The sequence below is a fragment of the Gopherus flavomarginatus genome, chromosome 9 (assembly GCF_025201925.1).
Source record: "Gopherus flavomarginatus isolate rGopFla2 chromosome 9, rGopFla2.mat.asm, whole genome shotgun sequence".
NCBI classification, from domain to species: Eukaryota; Metazoa; Chordata; order Testudines; family Testudinidae; genus Gopherus; species Gopherus flavomarginatus.
The window spans coordinates 56,495,166-56,511,555 of NC_066625.1; the positions used below are offsets into that span (position 1 = coordinate 56,495,166).

At 42.1% G+C, this 16,390-nt stretch overlaps 1 protein-coding gene across 2 annotated transcripts in view; it reads right to left on the minus strand.

Moving 5' to 3' along the window:
• The window catches only part of PSTPIP1 (proline-serine-threonine phosphatase interacting protein 1), a 91,406-nt gene that overhangs the window by 43,627 nt on the left and 31,389 nt on the right, over positions 1 to 16,390 (minus strand). For both annotated transcript variants that reach the window (XM_050967029.1, XM_050967030.1), the window contains exons 2-3: positions 12,815 to 12,915; positions 6,827 to 6,901 (exon numbers count right to left, since the gene is read on the minus strand). In XM_050967029.1, coding sequence (XP_050822986.1) covers positions 6,827 to 6,901; positions 12,815 to 12,915 — 176 coding nt within the window. The remainder of the gene's footprint in view (positions 1 to 6,826; positions 6,902 to 12,814; positions 12,916 to 16,390) is intronic.

The window sequence follows — 16,390 nt, forward strand, 5'->3', positions numbered from 1 at the left end:
TAAAAATCCTTTGAGACATCCTTTCCCAGTTGTGTGAAACATATGGATGTTTTTCATATCTTTGCTACTTTTGCCCAGATATGACAATCTGGTGTCTCAGGCTTCAGAGTGATGTTCAAGTCCAAAGCCTGGAGAAAGTTAAAAGTCCTAAACCCGTCCTCTCTCCTCCCCCATCTAACATTCATGCAGATGAGACTATGAGTACAAATTTAGGTTGCAGACATGCAAATATCTCAGACTTTATTTTAATGAAAAGCTCTGAAAACCTTGACCATACTTGCACTGATATACCCTGCTCCTCCCTTTGAAGTTCTGGTCTGGTGGCCTCTTTTTCCAGTTCTTTCACTAGCGCCTCCCAACTCCCTGCATCCCAAATGCACCAATGATGGGAGGTCCCAAAGTACACTGGAGGATGAAGGTGATTAAAGTATAAGAAGTAGCCAGCCAGTCTCTCCACTCCTTCCCTGTCACAAGAGCCAAAGTGGACAGTTGAGACTCTAAGGTGAACATGCTTAGAGAAAAGCTCATTGTAAGGGAGCCGGGATCAGGCCTCTGTCTCCTTTACTGTGTTGTAATAAATTAGCCAGAGCCCTGGCTAATGCCCCCACCCAACCAATGAGTTAAATTTGGACTACAAGGCTAGAAAGGGATACACTCACTCCACCCCAAATCGGAAGTAGCTTCCACAGCTGCAGAGCTCCAAGAACAAGAAGCTACAGTGCCTACATTTGCCTGGATCAGGCTATCTGTATAAAATAACTTTATGCAGCTGGATATTAGCCAACAGTTTTTATTACCATGGTAACCAGCAGCAACTTCTCTTATATGAGGAAATGGAATTACCACAATAGGGCCTCCTCGGATCTCTGACTTAGAGAGGCTTCCCAACTAGTGTAGGCCAGACATGGCCATCTTCAGTACCGGTTCACAAAGAGGGACTGGCACTTCCTGGAGCTCATTCCCACAAAGGCCAAGTCTCAACTGTGCTTTCTGGACTAGTGCTGAAAACGTTTTTGTTTGTCCTTCATTGACATAAATACTGAGGTCAGTACCAGAACAGGGGAATCTACCGATGAAAGTCACTGTTCAGTGTGCTAGTGCCAATGGGGATAAAGATGGAGACACCACGTTTTCTTCTTCTTGCTAATTAACCGGTTTTGTTAGTAAAATTCCGTTTAGCTCGCTGAGTGTCAGATCTCATTCTGCATTTGTGCTTTATTATAATGTTGTCCCTCTGCCAATCAGTAGCAGATGTTTGTAGGGGGATGAGGAGGGGAGGGGCTTACAGGTCAGTTTCCCAATGGAGGAGAAATCAGGGATGTGCAGTCTGGGGAAATTCTAAATATGGCTTGTCTTATTGAGACATATACACCAGTACTGGGACAGAGGTGGTCACAAACTGCATGCAGGTTATCCCTTCTTCCAGGGATCATTTTAACCCCAATGCCCAGGTCCCAGAGAGTAACTGCCACAAGAATTAACTCTAATCAGACACCAGTACAGTGAGCACACTTTGCTGCTGTCACAGCTGCTTCTACCTAGAACCTTGTATTATCAAAACTCACAATGCACAGCATGTCTTCTTAAGACTGAACATCTGCTCTCACACTAAGACAAGAAACGTGGAAGACTGTATAACAACATCACTTGGTGATAACTGCCATTATAACATATTTGGGTACACACAAAACACTGAGAAAAGCTACAGGGTTGTGGCTGTATTTGAATAGATGACCACACCTTCCCTTGGACTCATGGCGCAGCAAGTGGCTGGTAGGTACATAAGTAGAAATAATTTGGGGAGGAAAGCCAGACAGAGATTAGGAGTGCAGGTTGCTAGGCTGGATGAAAAGGACAATAATCTAGTTGAATAACAGCAGGAAGTGTTTAAAAAAGGGAATGATCTCCGAGCAAATTCTTCTTTTCTGTTGATAACAGACCTACATTATTATGATTTATGTTCTTTCAGAGGTTTTGTACCTTTATACAATTTTTATCATTTTGTTTAATTATTTCTACTGCTGAAAATATAATAGCTTTAAAAAGTTGATAAAATCAATCTGACAATTGTCACTATAATACTTAACACATGCATGGTGCTTTTAATCTTCAAAGGGCTTTCTCATCTTCACTGCACCCCTCTGAGCAGCAGGAAGGGGTCAGTGGGCCAGCAGACAAAGTACTGATTTAAAGTTGTGGGCACCACAGAGAAAATTGCAGGATTGCTAGGGAGGGATGAGGTACTGTTGTATTCCTGGCTTCTATTGCCACCCCCTTGGGGGCAGAGGTGAGGTTGTGCAGGGAGCATCAACGTAATTTTGTGTTCCCAGCTTTTCAAACCGTTCTGTTCTGGAAGGGCTAGTGGAGCACAGAGCGCTGCTGAGTACCTGCAACTTTAACTCCATATTAATGATGTTTTCGTGTGTGAATTAGATTAGAACTTGTGTGGGAAAGGATTAGAACTTCGCAATTCCTGACTCCTATGCCTGTGTTCAGACTGCGTTCTTCTTCAGGTTCATTTATAAATAATATTTTTGAACTAAAATTATATTTTGAAAACTTTCTGGCCTTGGTTATGGTAACTTTTCTGTTGTACAAATGATGCCATTGAGTTATTAGTAACAACTCAACTAAGTTTATGGCAAAATTCCTCTTCCTACCATTTCCCCAAACATGGCTGCTTTCCTGATTGTACAACCTTAGAATCCCCACTCAAGCCTTCTCACTGGCCAAGTAATTTGTTTGTGGTGAACCTGAAACAGTTACTATATTGAGTAACTAAGAAATCATTAGGTGTTACTTGTGATGCAGCCTCCTGAGCGAAACTGCTGCTAAACTCAGGCAAAAAAAATTGAATGTGGTATTAGAAGGCAAGAACGTCTCCATTATCACTGGAGGCCAGGCCTTTGTTGTGTTGGATCCAATTTAGGAGAGGTGAATCTTTTAATTTTACCAGGGAATTATCACAGCAAACTGTCCTAGGCATGTGATGCACAGGCAGGCTGGTTTGGATAAAATACGAGTAACTTCATTCAAAACTTTATAGGAGGCTTAAAAGAGTTTGGTTACCCCTTAAGAATTAGCCTTGAGTCTCTTCCTCTGGGGCCCAGTCTCTGCATGAATCTTTGGTTCTGAGGATCCATATCTTGGCTGCTTGGTCCTCCCTCAAGCCCGAACTGGGCAGCCAGCCATTTGACCAGCAAGTTGCCAGCCCTCGGCTCTCTCCTCTCAATGGCACACAACGGTTAGCTGCAGGCTGTACTTCTATCAACCCAAGGTATCTGCTGTAAAGAGGAGGCAGCAAGCTCACAGAGGTGAACCCTGGTGACTGCTCCCTCTTACCAGTGTTCACTGGTGCTGCTTAGTCTCCTAGCCTCATTCCTTTCCCATCCCAGCTGGGCTGAGGTGAAGACCTGATCAGGCTTTCCTGTACTGCAAGTAGTTTCTTCTTGCAGCTTTTCTCTAGTTCCAAGGCCACTTCTTCAGGTAGAGTGGATGTTAGAGAGGATCCCAGCCTCTGCATCTCCTGTCCCCAGGGGAGCTTAAAGTGCTCAGTGACAACCACTGACTGTGAAGTTGGGCAGAACTGTTCGTATTGGCATGGGTATTTGGGGCCCTATTCAGCTGTTTGCTGCATGTCACAGTTCTGCTATCTGTGATTTGGCAGATGCAATTGTGTCTGGAAGGAAGGTTCCCTTGGCTGCTTTTCTGTCTGCAGTGAGGGTCTGCCAGTGGTTCTTTGTCAGTAGGCCAGCTGTTCCTGGACTGGGGCTGTGTAGGTTTTATTCCTTAAGCACTCCAGCCCCTTTTGCCTTCCTGCTTCATTTCATGTAAGTTCTTTAGAGAATCACTATGACTTGCGGGAGCCATGGGGATATTTTTCAACTAGTTCATCAGTCACTTCTGTCAGTAGTTGTTGGTAATGTTCCATCAAATTAAAATCTTGGCCTTGCCACTGTTTCTCTCTGGGGCCTTCTGGATGTTCTCTGGGATTGGGTATTTATGGGGGTAAATTTTCCTCCCTTGTATCAACCTAAAAAACTAGGAGTAATGGGATGAAATTAAGAGAGGGAACTTTTTTAGGCTGAATATCTGGAAAAGCTTCCTGACATTGAACTCTACTAGAATATGAAATAATGTCCCGAGAAAAGTGATGGAAAGCCCCTTCCCTAGAGACATTTAAAACTGGGCTGGACAAAAGACAAGGGCACAATCTTGTACTGGCAGAAAGATAGACTGAGTGACCTGCGATTTTTTTTTTCTTTCCATCTCTAGCTTTTATGATTCTATATATGGCATGACACAGGAAGTTCACTAAAGTGTTCTGCAAGAAGAACTGAAGCTGTTTTTCCTGCTAATTGTTAAATATGAGTCACAAATTCAAATGCTTAGCAAAATCCTTAGGTTACATTTCAGATTTACTGCTGCCCACATGCAGCTTCAAAAGCTGCATTTGAACACACCGAGCCATTTTATTCCTAGTTCAGTCTAAATTTTGGAATACTATTGGGAGTGACAGACTATTCACTATTTCACATAGATGTACAAGTTTTGTTTAATTTCATGGCTAGGCAGTTAGAATGTGGAATATGAGGTTAGCTGTGGTGCAATTCTTTTAGAAACTTTTTGACTATCACTACAAAGTAAGAAAGAGTCCTGTGGCACCATAAGCTTATGCTCCAATACATCTGTTAGTCTATAAGGTGCCACAGGACTCTTTGTTACTTTTTACAGATCCAGACTAACATGGCCCTTTGATACATGCCTGTCACTAGTATGTTTGTTCCCACTCTGAGTCTCTCTGACTGAACTGCTTCTTAGGTGCAGAGTTACTGTCTGCAGCATATATCCAGGCAAGCAAACAAAAACTTGACATGGTGTCAAAATATAGGCTATAAAAACTACATATTATTAGTCATGCCATTATGTGCCATGCTTAGATCTCAGTTTTGTCTGGTTTATATCCCCATATTCTGGACAAGAATCACTTCTCAGTCCATCTGTGTGGCTCTTTAAACAATCAGAGAGGATGCTGAGTGATGAAAGGCACTTTCTCTCTTTCTCAACCCCAATATACCACTACAGTGAGACATCTGGGACAACATGCATCATAGCGAAAAGGATCACTACCACTAGTCTGGCCATGGTTTTATAGAAACATTCCTCTCTAAATGAGCTTTACAACACACTGTGACAATGTATTCACCTCTTCGTCCATGACAAAGTATTATAAATACCAGTATAATGTAGAGATGGGCCTGAACCCAAGCCCTAGATCTGAACATCCCTAAACTTTAGGGAAATTCAGATTCATATCCCAATGCTGAAACCTAGACTTATCTTTAGATCAAATTATTATAGTTACTGAGGACACAATTTCCATAGGTTGCCTATTGAAGTTCTAGGACAGCAGCCAAAGCCCTTCATTTCTGTATATACAATCTCTGCCGGCCCTACTTTGCCAGGAAGGAAATTTTGAAGAAATTTTCTTGTAAGTCCTGGACTTTTAAAAGGCATATAGATTTACTGGAGACAAAACAGTCCATCATTAATCCACTCTCCTAATTCTGAAACCACTAGTCTTTTTTTTTTTTTCATTTTCACTCTATGAAATGAACCATCAGAATGTTTAAAACCATCTTCAATGGAAATTGCAAGAATTGCAAGAAACTGATTTTCCCAGCTGAAAGAATTCTTCCTTTTAACTTACTGGATTTTCTTAGAGACCCACAGCAAAGGAAAGGGATAGCATGCGAAGAAAAATAATGCCAGAGATGTCCCTTAGTGTGAGTCCCTCGAAGCTCTACGCTGCTTTTCACTAGGCTCATCTAAGAGTTCAAATTAATGGCCAGAGTCAAATTCAGCATTTCCCCGTAGGCCCTTTAATCTGGGATATGTCACAGCATATGAGGGCCAGTGATACAGGTGATTGATTGGTACTTGCATGCTATGATGGTGCCCAGGAAATAATCCACAGGTTTGAGGTCAGATTTTCCATTAAAAACTAACCGAAATTCATATGCACGTTGGGGGAAGTGAGTGATAAATTGACCAAACCAGTAGGATGCAATTATGAAATCAGATCTGGGTTGAAGGAGGTGGGTGACCCTAGGGATCTTTAGTGCAGGTTTGTGTAGATTGGAGTCCACTCTTTCAGCCCTAACTACTGTGACCCCAAATCTTCATCCTCTTTCACCTTAATACACCATTATTACTACTTATTACTTATAGCTGTAATGACAGGATGTCTCATTACTGCCGTGTCAATCAGAAATAGCAGCAGTCTTGCAGTGCTGTTTATGAAGTCGAATTCCCTGCCAACACATACCTCTCCTCTTTTCCACCACTTTATACATACTGTCAGTAGAGGGCATGGAGAAGCACCATGTATTGTTTTAGCATGCTGCAGTATATTACTTAATAGAGCTGAAGAGTGAAAGCATTTCAAGTGGCTATAGAAGTTGGCCTATATCTCTAATATAAGCTTTACCAAGATTTCTAGAGCTGCCCAAGTCCAAATCTCTTTTCCCTTTCATTCCTTCACAGACCGGTTGCAGAGGTCAGTAATATTGAAATAAAAACTTGTTCAGGAAACTCCCAGCAACAACTGCCATTTTATTACCAAGCTGCCGAGAGGGGCCAAATGGAGAAAGAACGCTTCATGAGGTGAACTGAGCTTTACTGGATAATAAGGCTTCCCAAGCCAACTGAAATGTCAGCTTAGTTCAGTGTGAAATGGACATTCCTGACCCTTTCTTCAGTGAAGCCATGTCTCTGATTATCAAACAGGAGGCACTTTAATGCAACAAACTCGAAAAAGACTTACTTGATTTCGGTTTGTCCTCCTGCTTTTCGAGCAATTTGAACCAGCTCTTTCCCATATCTCTCTTCCGCTTGTGCCCTGTTAACAAAATTTCCTTAGTTATTTTCTTCTGTTGAGGTTGGGCCCATGTTTGCAAGAATGCATTTGTAGCCGACTCTGAGATGCAAACAATTGGTTTGTAGCTGTCTTTATTCTCTCTCCCCAGTGCCACTGCTAGCAAGAGCTCATCTAAAAAGACACCCACTGATGTCCTCCTCTGACTTGGAAGAAGCTCTTATCTGCTTAGAGAGAATACATGTTTTTTATTAAATTGACTCTTCTATTTTTGCTTGGCTCACGGTTGGGTGGAAAAGTTGGTCTATAGCTGAGTGGTGTATGCTTGGTGTAAATGAGTAGAGTCCCCAGCAAGTGCCCGTTTGCACATAAATCCCATTTTCAAAAGTGACTTAAACTCTTGGTATCAGAGGGATAGCTGTGTTAGTCTGTATCCTCAGAAACAATGAGGAGTCTGATGGCACTTTAAAGACTAACAGATTTATTTGGGCATGAGTCGTAATCAGTTATTTTATCACAGCAGCTGCTGAAAGGGCCTTGTTGACACTAACAATGGGTGCAGTGTTACCACCTATATCACATGCAAACAAATTCTGTCCACAGCTATCCTGTTCTATGCACAAGGATGGCATAAGATTATGGGGAGGATTAGGACAATGGTTTTTTGGAACAAACAGCAAATTTAACTCACTCATTTTACATAAATGCTATGCGTGTAAGATTATTAGGTTCTTCCATCCCTAGTCCTTTCAGTCTGGATATGTTTTCAGGCGCTCTTCACAAAGGCTCAGAAACCTACTTTTTGTTTTAAATGAGAACTTTGGTTCTTCTTTATGGGACCCAAACTTGATTTTATTAACTCCTGTAAGTCCCCTCCAGCTTATCAGCAGCCTTGGTCAACCTATGCATAGATCCAGTGCTGTCAAATATGGGAATTCAAAAGTCACATGTCATTCCCTCACTCCAGCCCCCAAAACCATGAGGTTTAAAAAAAATGCATTTTGCCCTCTGATTTTAGGACTTTTAAAGGTTCACATTCTGTGCAACTTTCATTAAAAAAATGCATCTGAAGAAGTGGGTTTTTTACCCACAAAAGCTTATGCCCAAATAAATCTGTTAGTCTTTAAGGTGCCACCGGACTCCTCGTTCTTTTTTTAAACACTTAGAAACCCAAGTTGCTTTTGGAAATGGGACTGAGGTTCCTAAGTTAATTGGGCACTTTTGAAAGTTATCCCCTGTATCCTAAAGGAATTGCCAGACAAGTGTATGGCTATTTGGCCTGACAGGCCCCATTTAAATTGTTAGCCTCATTTCCCTGATTTGTCACTCTGACCTTTGTTGTTTATCTGGCACAAGTACACCTCTACCTCGCTATAACACGACCCGACATTACACGGGTTTGCATATAGCACGGTAGCAGCAGGGCTCTGGTGGCGCTTTAAAGGGTCCAGGGCTCTGGCTGCTGCAGAGCCCCAGGCCCTTTAAATCACCGCTGGAGCCCTGCCTCTGCTATCCCAGGGCTGCAGCAGCAGGGCTTGGGCAGCACTTTAAAGGGTCTGGGGCTCCGGCTGCTGTGGAGCTCCAGGCCCTTTAAATCACTGCTGGAGCCCTGCTGCTGCTACCCTGGTGCTGCAGCAGCAGGACTGCACCGCCGATATAAAGGGCCTGGTGCTCCCTGCGGCCAGAGCCCCGGGCTTTTTAAATCACCACTGCAGCCCTGCCACCGTTACTCTGATATAACAGCGTTTCACCTGTAACAGAGTAGGGATTTTTGGCTCCCCACGACCGCATTATAACGGGGTAGAGGTGTAGTACACTGGGTGTTCTCCATATGGATTCAGACAAGTCCCTGCCACAATGAGATGATTTGATTGATTCTGTCTTTAAAGAGACCTAGTTGCCTTTCAAACACTTCTCTGTATACACTTGCTGTGATAGGCCTTACTTTACAACCTGCTGTACTCGAGTTCAGATTTTGAATAAATTATTCTGCTGACGTTTCACATTTTTACCATCGCCCTGTATGGTCTGCCCGCTTAGTGCTGCAGTCCACCCTAGAGGTGAATGCCCTTTCCAAGTGGTGGTCAATGGGCACATGCAGCCACTTATGTCCAAGTGGTTTTGGGATCCTCTGGGGCTAACGGGAACTAAATATCAAGTATGATCCCAGGGGCACTTCACTACCTTTATTTAAAACAGTAGATTTGTAAGAGATGCCTTCAAAGTGAAACTGACTAGTCTACTTTAATTGGATAAAGTGAGAGGAAATGCAGAGTGAAGAGTGAAAAGTAAATTCATTTTTCATTTCTCTTTTAAAAATAAGAGATGCTGTCATTGCTCTAGATAAGAACTTCAGCTCCAATTCCCACCTGCGTTTGGGCCTTTTGCTCCACTGGAGCAGCACAAAGCAGCCCCACAGCCAATGTATCCAGCCCTGGGATGATCACCCAAGTGTAGGCGAATCCTCAGGTAGCACAGAACTTGCATAGTGGCTCCATACCACAGGCCCATCCTTGCATCTGGGGGAGGGGCATGGCTGGGGAAAAGGGTTGTAGCCAGGACTCCTCAGTAATTCTCTACCTGCTGCAATGGCCCCTCGGGGCCAGACCTGCATAGGATCAGGGGAGTGCAAAGGTGGATTAAAGCCATCTTTCTGCATGTGCACCCTGGATGCACTGTGTGTTTCATGGCCCCAAATGAGGATTGGAGCCACTTTATTATTTTTTAAGATATGATTTTTAACCTGGCCATTTCTCTTTTTTAAATACAGAAAATATCTACATTTTAATTTGTAATTGCTGCCTTACTTCCATGTGCAGGAAATTGGTTCAAGCAAATGTGTACATTACACACACTCCTTGTGTTTTAATCTTTTGCAAAGCAAAACCACAGCACAGTGCATTGCAAAACCACTAGTGCTTATGCAACAAATAGAGGCCCTTGCCAGTAATGCCATGTCAGTGTTCAAAAGAGGGTGATGCCTGGACTACCAAAAGCTTTTTTAGTGAAAACTGGAGTTGCTAAGGAAGTATTGAAAACAGACCTCTAAGAGCTCTGAGCCTTTACTGTTTGAAGTGGGATCTTGTCATATATTAGCTTATTGTGTCCCCTTGTATATGTGCAGCTCAGAGAGCAGATAATTGTTTAACATGGTGACAAGATTCTCATTCCCTTCGCTCTAATAAAGTCCTTAGAAGCCATTTGTCTTATGATTTGTATGTAATACGTGTGTGTTCTGAAGAAGAGGCTTGTATTTGAATAATAATAGTTGTACAGCAAGGAGCAGCCAATTAGACAGTTTATAGTTCTCCTCCCTGCACATGGGAAAAGAGTGATTAATTTTTGTTGTGTTAATATAGTCTGATTCTTCTGTGATTATAGGCATGAAAATGTGGATAATCATCCATGAACAAAAGCTGCATGGTAAATTGAGGGGTTTGTGATAGAGCTCTTTGTTTGTTTGTTTTGAATTGGAGATATGGAATCTTCTTTTAAACTCAGGTGGCGCTATGGTGATCAAAGGGTGTTGCCAGCTCTCACGTTACTGCTGTTTTTCCAAAAGCCCCAGGTCCTGCAGTCGGGTGATTTGCATGAGACTCTCAGCTTATGTTTTTTTTTAATGAGAGTTGCACAGAATGTGAACCTTTAAAGGTCCTAAAATCAGAGGGCAAAATGCATTTTCTTGAAACTGCATGGTTTTGGGGCCGAGGTGAGGGAATGACTTATGACTTTTGAATTCCCATATTTGACAGTACTGAATCTATGCGTAGGTTGACCAAGGTTGCTGATAAGCTGGAGGGGACTTACAGGAGTTGTTAATAGAATCAGTGTTTGGGCCCCATAAAGGAGAACCATAGTTCTCATTTAAAACAAAAAGTAAGTTTCTAAGCTTTTGTGAAGAGTGCCTGAAAACATAACCAGACTGAAAGGAACAGGGATGGAAGGACCGAACAATCTTACATGCATAGCATTTATGTAACATGAGTGAGTTAAATTTGATGTTTGTCCTAAAGAACCATTGTCCTAATCCTCCCTGTAATCTTACGCCATCCTCGTGCATAGAACAGGATAGCTGTGGACAGAATTTGTTTGCATTTGAGATAGGTGGCAAAACTGCACCCATTCTTGGTGTCAACAAGGCCCCTTCAGCAGCTGCTGTGATAAAATCACTGACTATGACTCATGTGGCTTCCAAGAATAAAGGTTTGGTTTGTCCCATCTTTCTCCCTCTTCTGTCCTTCTCACCAACATGCACTTGCATCACTCTTGGAAGAGGCAGCTCCAATGCATTTCTAGCCAAAAGTAAAGAGATTCTGACAGCCGCCGCACGTGTGCACATACTTACACATACACGACTACGGATCAGAGGAGTGGGTTGCAGGAGGGTGAGAATTCATGGAAAGAACAATTCTGAGAGATTTCTGCAGCTACTTGTTTCAGAATGTCTTTGAGATGAATCTTTCTCCTGCTTTGTGGGAAGTCCTTTTTGCACATACTGCAAGCCATGGTTAGGCGTATCCTGCAAATGATGGAAACACCCCACCTCCACCCCTACATAATCTCAATCACATACTATAATTCCTAGCTGCTACAGACACATGCAAGAAAGGATTTGATCTCCAGGAGTTTAAGGAGCCACCAAAAATCACTTCAAATGGGTACAGTTCACCTAATGTCATTATGAGACTGCTGCAGGATTGTGTGACACAGGTAAAAGACATTTCCGATAGCATCCAAGGAAATCAACCCAAACCACTTAAATGTTTTTGGGAGACTATTTACATTTCAATGAGTTAATAGCCTTGGGGTAGCACCATACAGCGTACATGGTGTCTTAGTTGTTAAACACAGCCAATTAAAACTGGAACTAAATACTGAATAGAACTTTTCTAAGTCTCAGCTAAAAATGAAGGACAAAAATGAGAATGAAGAGAGGCCTCTGTTTCTATATATTTTCTAAACCAAGAAACTAATGGCAACCACCACATGTTGCTGTGGGACAACCTGTGAAAAACAGACTGCAAATGGACACACATGCATACTGTATATTCAAAGAGGAGCTAGGAACAAAGAGCTAGTCCTGAAAAGATGGGAGAATAATATGGTCAATCCTAGAATGCCTGGCAAAAGTCTACACAGAGCTACCATACATACCCCTGGTTACACCAAAAGAAAGATCACATTTCAGTCATTATAGGAAATTGACTCACTGCGGCTAATAGCATATTATAATATGTGTGAAGCATTGGCTTTCTGTGAACGAGGGAAAACAGTGATGTTTTGCTTCTGGATGTTAATAAAGAGGATTGCCGCTTTAGTCAATAAATTGGGCGTGTGTAATTAAGTATGTATTTACAGACACAGAACTGATTAGAGATGGATCTGAATGGAACTCAGGATCTAAAGTCCTTCCAAACCTCCTCCTATTGCACCCCCCTCAAAAAGAATCTTTGGGAAAATTTGGATCTTAACTCTGAAACTCAGGTCTATCTCTATGTATAGTGCAAGGGGAAAAATCCTGCATTGATAGAGAGGGCTAGATGACTTAGCCTTTCCTCTTGCTCATGTCTGTGATTCCTCCTCCAAGCATTGTTTAACTGCATGACAAGGTGTAACTGTGACATTGTTTATTTTCATTCATTTCATTTTTGGAAATATGTCTTAAATTAGCTACGCGGAGTGTGGGGGAGGGGGAAGGGGTCATCATTCAAATGATTCACATGCCAACGTGGTGTCTGACTTTGCTGCTAAGAACTCGTTGGCCCTCAGATCATTTCTGTACAGATTTCTCTATTAAAAGCATGTATGACTCTACTCTCTGAATCAAATTCTGAAGTGACCCGCAGAATCCTCCTGCATCTCTTGCAAGAGTGTTCAGGAGTAGGTGAGATGAGTTCATAAACAGTTTTTCATACCTCCTTCACCACCACTTCTTACCTCTGTTTGAGCAAGTCCTCCACATCTTTTGCCATCTTTCTCCCATCCAACATTCGCTGGAGAAGCACCTCATAGCCAGAGTGGACAGTGAATTCCTTGCACTGAAATCACAAAGGCGAACAGTTATGTAAGTTGATTAGCAGACACCATTCTGAAGCGCACAAGATATCTACTGTAAGTATTGCTAAACAAATCACTTTAGAAAAAACAAGAACCAAGTTTAACCCCTCCCAGAATGTAAACAACCAACAGAACTTAAACAAAGTAACTTTTCAAAAATTATTTTTCCTACTGCCTCTACATATAACAGTTCTCACCAAAGGTGGGTGTGCTAACTTACTACAAGAAAGTCTATTCTTTTGTTATTGTTGCTCTCCTGCAGAGCAGGAGCAGATGTCCCCAGGGTCTTGCAGGTCAATTTTGCAGTGGTGGAGAAATTCGTGATATGGTGTCTGGGAATGGTCTAAGCATAACTTGTTTTATTTACATGCATATATCAGTCCTGGACCAAACATGGTCAAAAGGCATGTAAGCAATTTCTTCTCTCAAGAATCTCAGCCCAACACCAATGCCTGGTTCCCAGGGAGCAACTCTACTTCAAGAATTGCTGCTAATTAGAGACCAAGTCAGAGAGCAAACTCTCCTGCTGCTCACAAAGTTCAAATATAATAACACATAGTGTGTCCCTCCAAGACTGCACATTTGTTCGTACGCTAAGAAAGAACTTGGAAGACTAAATGTAACAGTGTCACTTGGTGACACCTGCCATAACATTACTTTACATCTCATCAGATCCAGACACAACAAGTACTGAAATATCCTAAAGGGAGGTAGTGCATCAGAGATCTCCAGCCCAATTTAGCTGAATGAAAAGATCTGACAAGAGCAGAATTTGAAATGTATCTGAAATGTTGGCATTTATCAGAGAGGGAGAAATGGTTTTGAGCACAGATCTGAAAGTCAGTAGTTCCTCTGTCCTACCTCTTAAACTGACTCCCACTGTAACCATCAGCAGGTCATTTAACATCTTTGTCTCTGTTTCACCATAAGTAAGATAATCCTTAGGTTCCTTCCAGTGCTTTTGTGTGAAGTTTCTCTGGTTGTCAGATAAGAGCTGAAGCTACAAAGTGCTAGATAGAAGTAACGCATTAATATCTGAATTTCCAAACATTCAGAGGCTCGCCCTTCAGCAGGGCCAGCTCCAGGCACCAGCGCAGCAAGCAGGTGCTTGTGGCGGCCAACGAAAAGGGGCGGCACATCCGGCTCTTCGGCGGAAATTTGGTGGTGGGTCCCTCAGTCAGTCTTGGAGGGAAGGACCGGATGCCGAATTGCTGCCGAAGAATGAAGTGGCGGCAGTAGAGCTGCCGCTGAAGTGCCGCCAATCACAGCTTGGCTTTTTTTTCCTTTCTTTCCGTCGCTTGGGGTAGCAAAAATGCTAGAGCCAGCCCTGCCCTTCAGTATCTATAAGGGATGCACATTAGAAGCTACATAAATAAAATTTTCAGGAAAAAATGATTTTTAGTCCTCATCACAGTCTGTGATGACGATCCATAAGCACATAAGAAAGGCAATACTGAATCAGACAAATGGTCCATCTAGCCCAGTATCCTGTCTTCTGACAGTGGCTAGTGCCAGATGCTTGTAGAGGGCAACTGTAGAGTAATCCACTTCCTGTTGTCCAGACCCAGGTTCTAGCAGTCAGAGGTTTATTGTGCAAAGTCAACTGGATTTTTTTCTAAAGCTTACCAATGGATTAGAGAGCTTCATTATCCAGCCTACCTCAGAAGATCAACCAAGTTTATTGAATAAAATATTGAATTATTTTAAAGCAAAGATGTAATGTAAAAATGAACCTAGTAATAGCGCCAAAGACAAGCAAATAATGCCTTTTTGTGTTTCTCTTTGGTTTTTACTCTAGCTTCATGGGGCAGGTCTTATTCTGGAAATCTGTCAATTGTGACCTTTAACTTTTTGGAAAAGGACTTCATGATTTCTCCTTATTCAATAATAATCTAAAACTTCCATTAGCTAAGCCAAGAAAGTGATATACAAACACTTTCCCCAAATCAGCATTATACCTGTGTTTTAAACATTAAGGGTGAAATCCTGACTCCACTGAAGTCAATGACAACACTCCATTGACTTCAGCAGGGCCAGGATTCTGCTCTAGATGTGTAGTTAGAACTTCATAACCTTTAAGTATATGTGGAGTTAATTTTTATGGCAGCCATACAATGTATTTTATTTGTACCTCAGCTCATTAGATCTACTATTAGGGTGTTTTTCATCCTTTTGAATAGATAATTTAATTACTTGGATGCTGATTTTGTGTTTGTTCCAATACAACCTCAAGCTATTTGTCATCAGTGTATTGGTGGCATGAGAGCCCATGGTATTTCCCTGTCTCTCTCCAGGTCGTCTCAGATATGCTGAAAAGGTGGAGAGACTATACTGATCACTGGTGGGTTCCATTTTGAGTACTATTGTGGAAGAGGAGCTACTGTGCACTTCTCTGAGAAGAACGGACAAAGGCAGTCCACCCGCAGACTATCCACTCCTGCCAGGGCTTCCCTGCAAGACAGCAACATGCTGTGATGCACTCAGTCTATGGTAACTTGATAGTCTCGTTATAAAAGCCTGAGGAACTTGTTTCACAGTCATGGGATTGCACAAATGATTTTAGCCTATCTTAGTTTTTACAGGGAGGCTCCATTAAAGCCAACACAGGAGAACAGCTGAAGTATTTTATCATCATGCCAACGTATCAGCTACGCTATTTGTGTATTATCTTTGGAATTGCTCTAACTGTGAAGAATCTTCCCATCACTAAATCCATCTCTAGCTAAAGTAGATGCAGCATCTTAGGCTCTAAAAAGTTGCTGCAATGCCTGGATGTGCAGTGAGACTAAGTGTGCACAGGAACCCTATGGAGTATTAAACTGGTCTGAAGCACCAATAGTAGCTGCCAAGAACCATCTTCTCCTTCACTGTTGCATGCAGTGATTATTTTATTTTATATTTTTTAATTGGAGGCTTTGCAGTACCGGGTCATTTTTACTTGCATTTGGCCGCTTCTTACTGACTTCCAGATTTATATGGAAGTGTCAATGGTGAATTATATTCACAAAATTGTGAGGGCCACCAAACTAGGGAAAGTCCAGTTACCCCCAAAAAATGGGAGGGAAAGGGGGGCTATAAAACTGCCCAATGTCTAAAGCATAGCTTAGAGCATAGCCCTGGAAGCCAAGACTCCTGGGTTCTGTTTCCAGGTTCTGCCACTGACTCACATTCTGGGCTCCATTTTAACTTTTGAGGAGTTTGATTTATCTGTCTCTATAATGGCTATAGTATAAAGATATGGTGCCATACATTACATGAGTGTTACAAGAATTAAATAGTAGTATTGCATTATGTAGCATATAAAAGCTTAAATGAGCTGTTGTACAAGCACACACAGGACATTACAGGTCCGTCTACAAATTGCTTACTGTCCAACATGAAGATTCCAAAAGCATTCATTACTCTTATAGTTCATCTATGCCCAGACCTCAAAGGATTTATTGTTTTATAAATGCC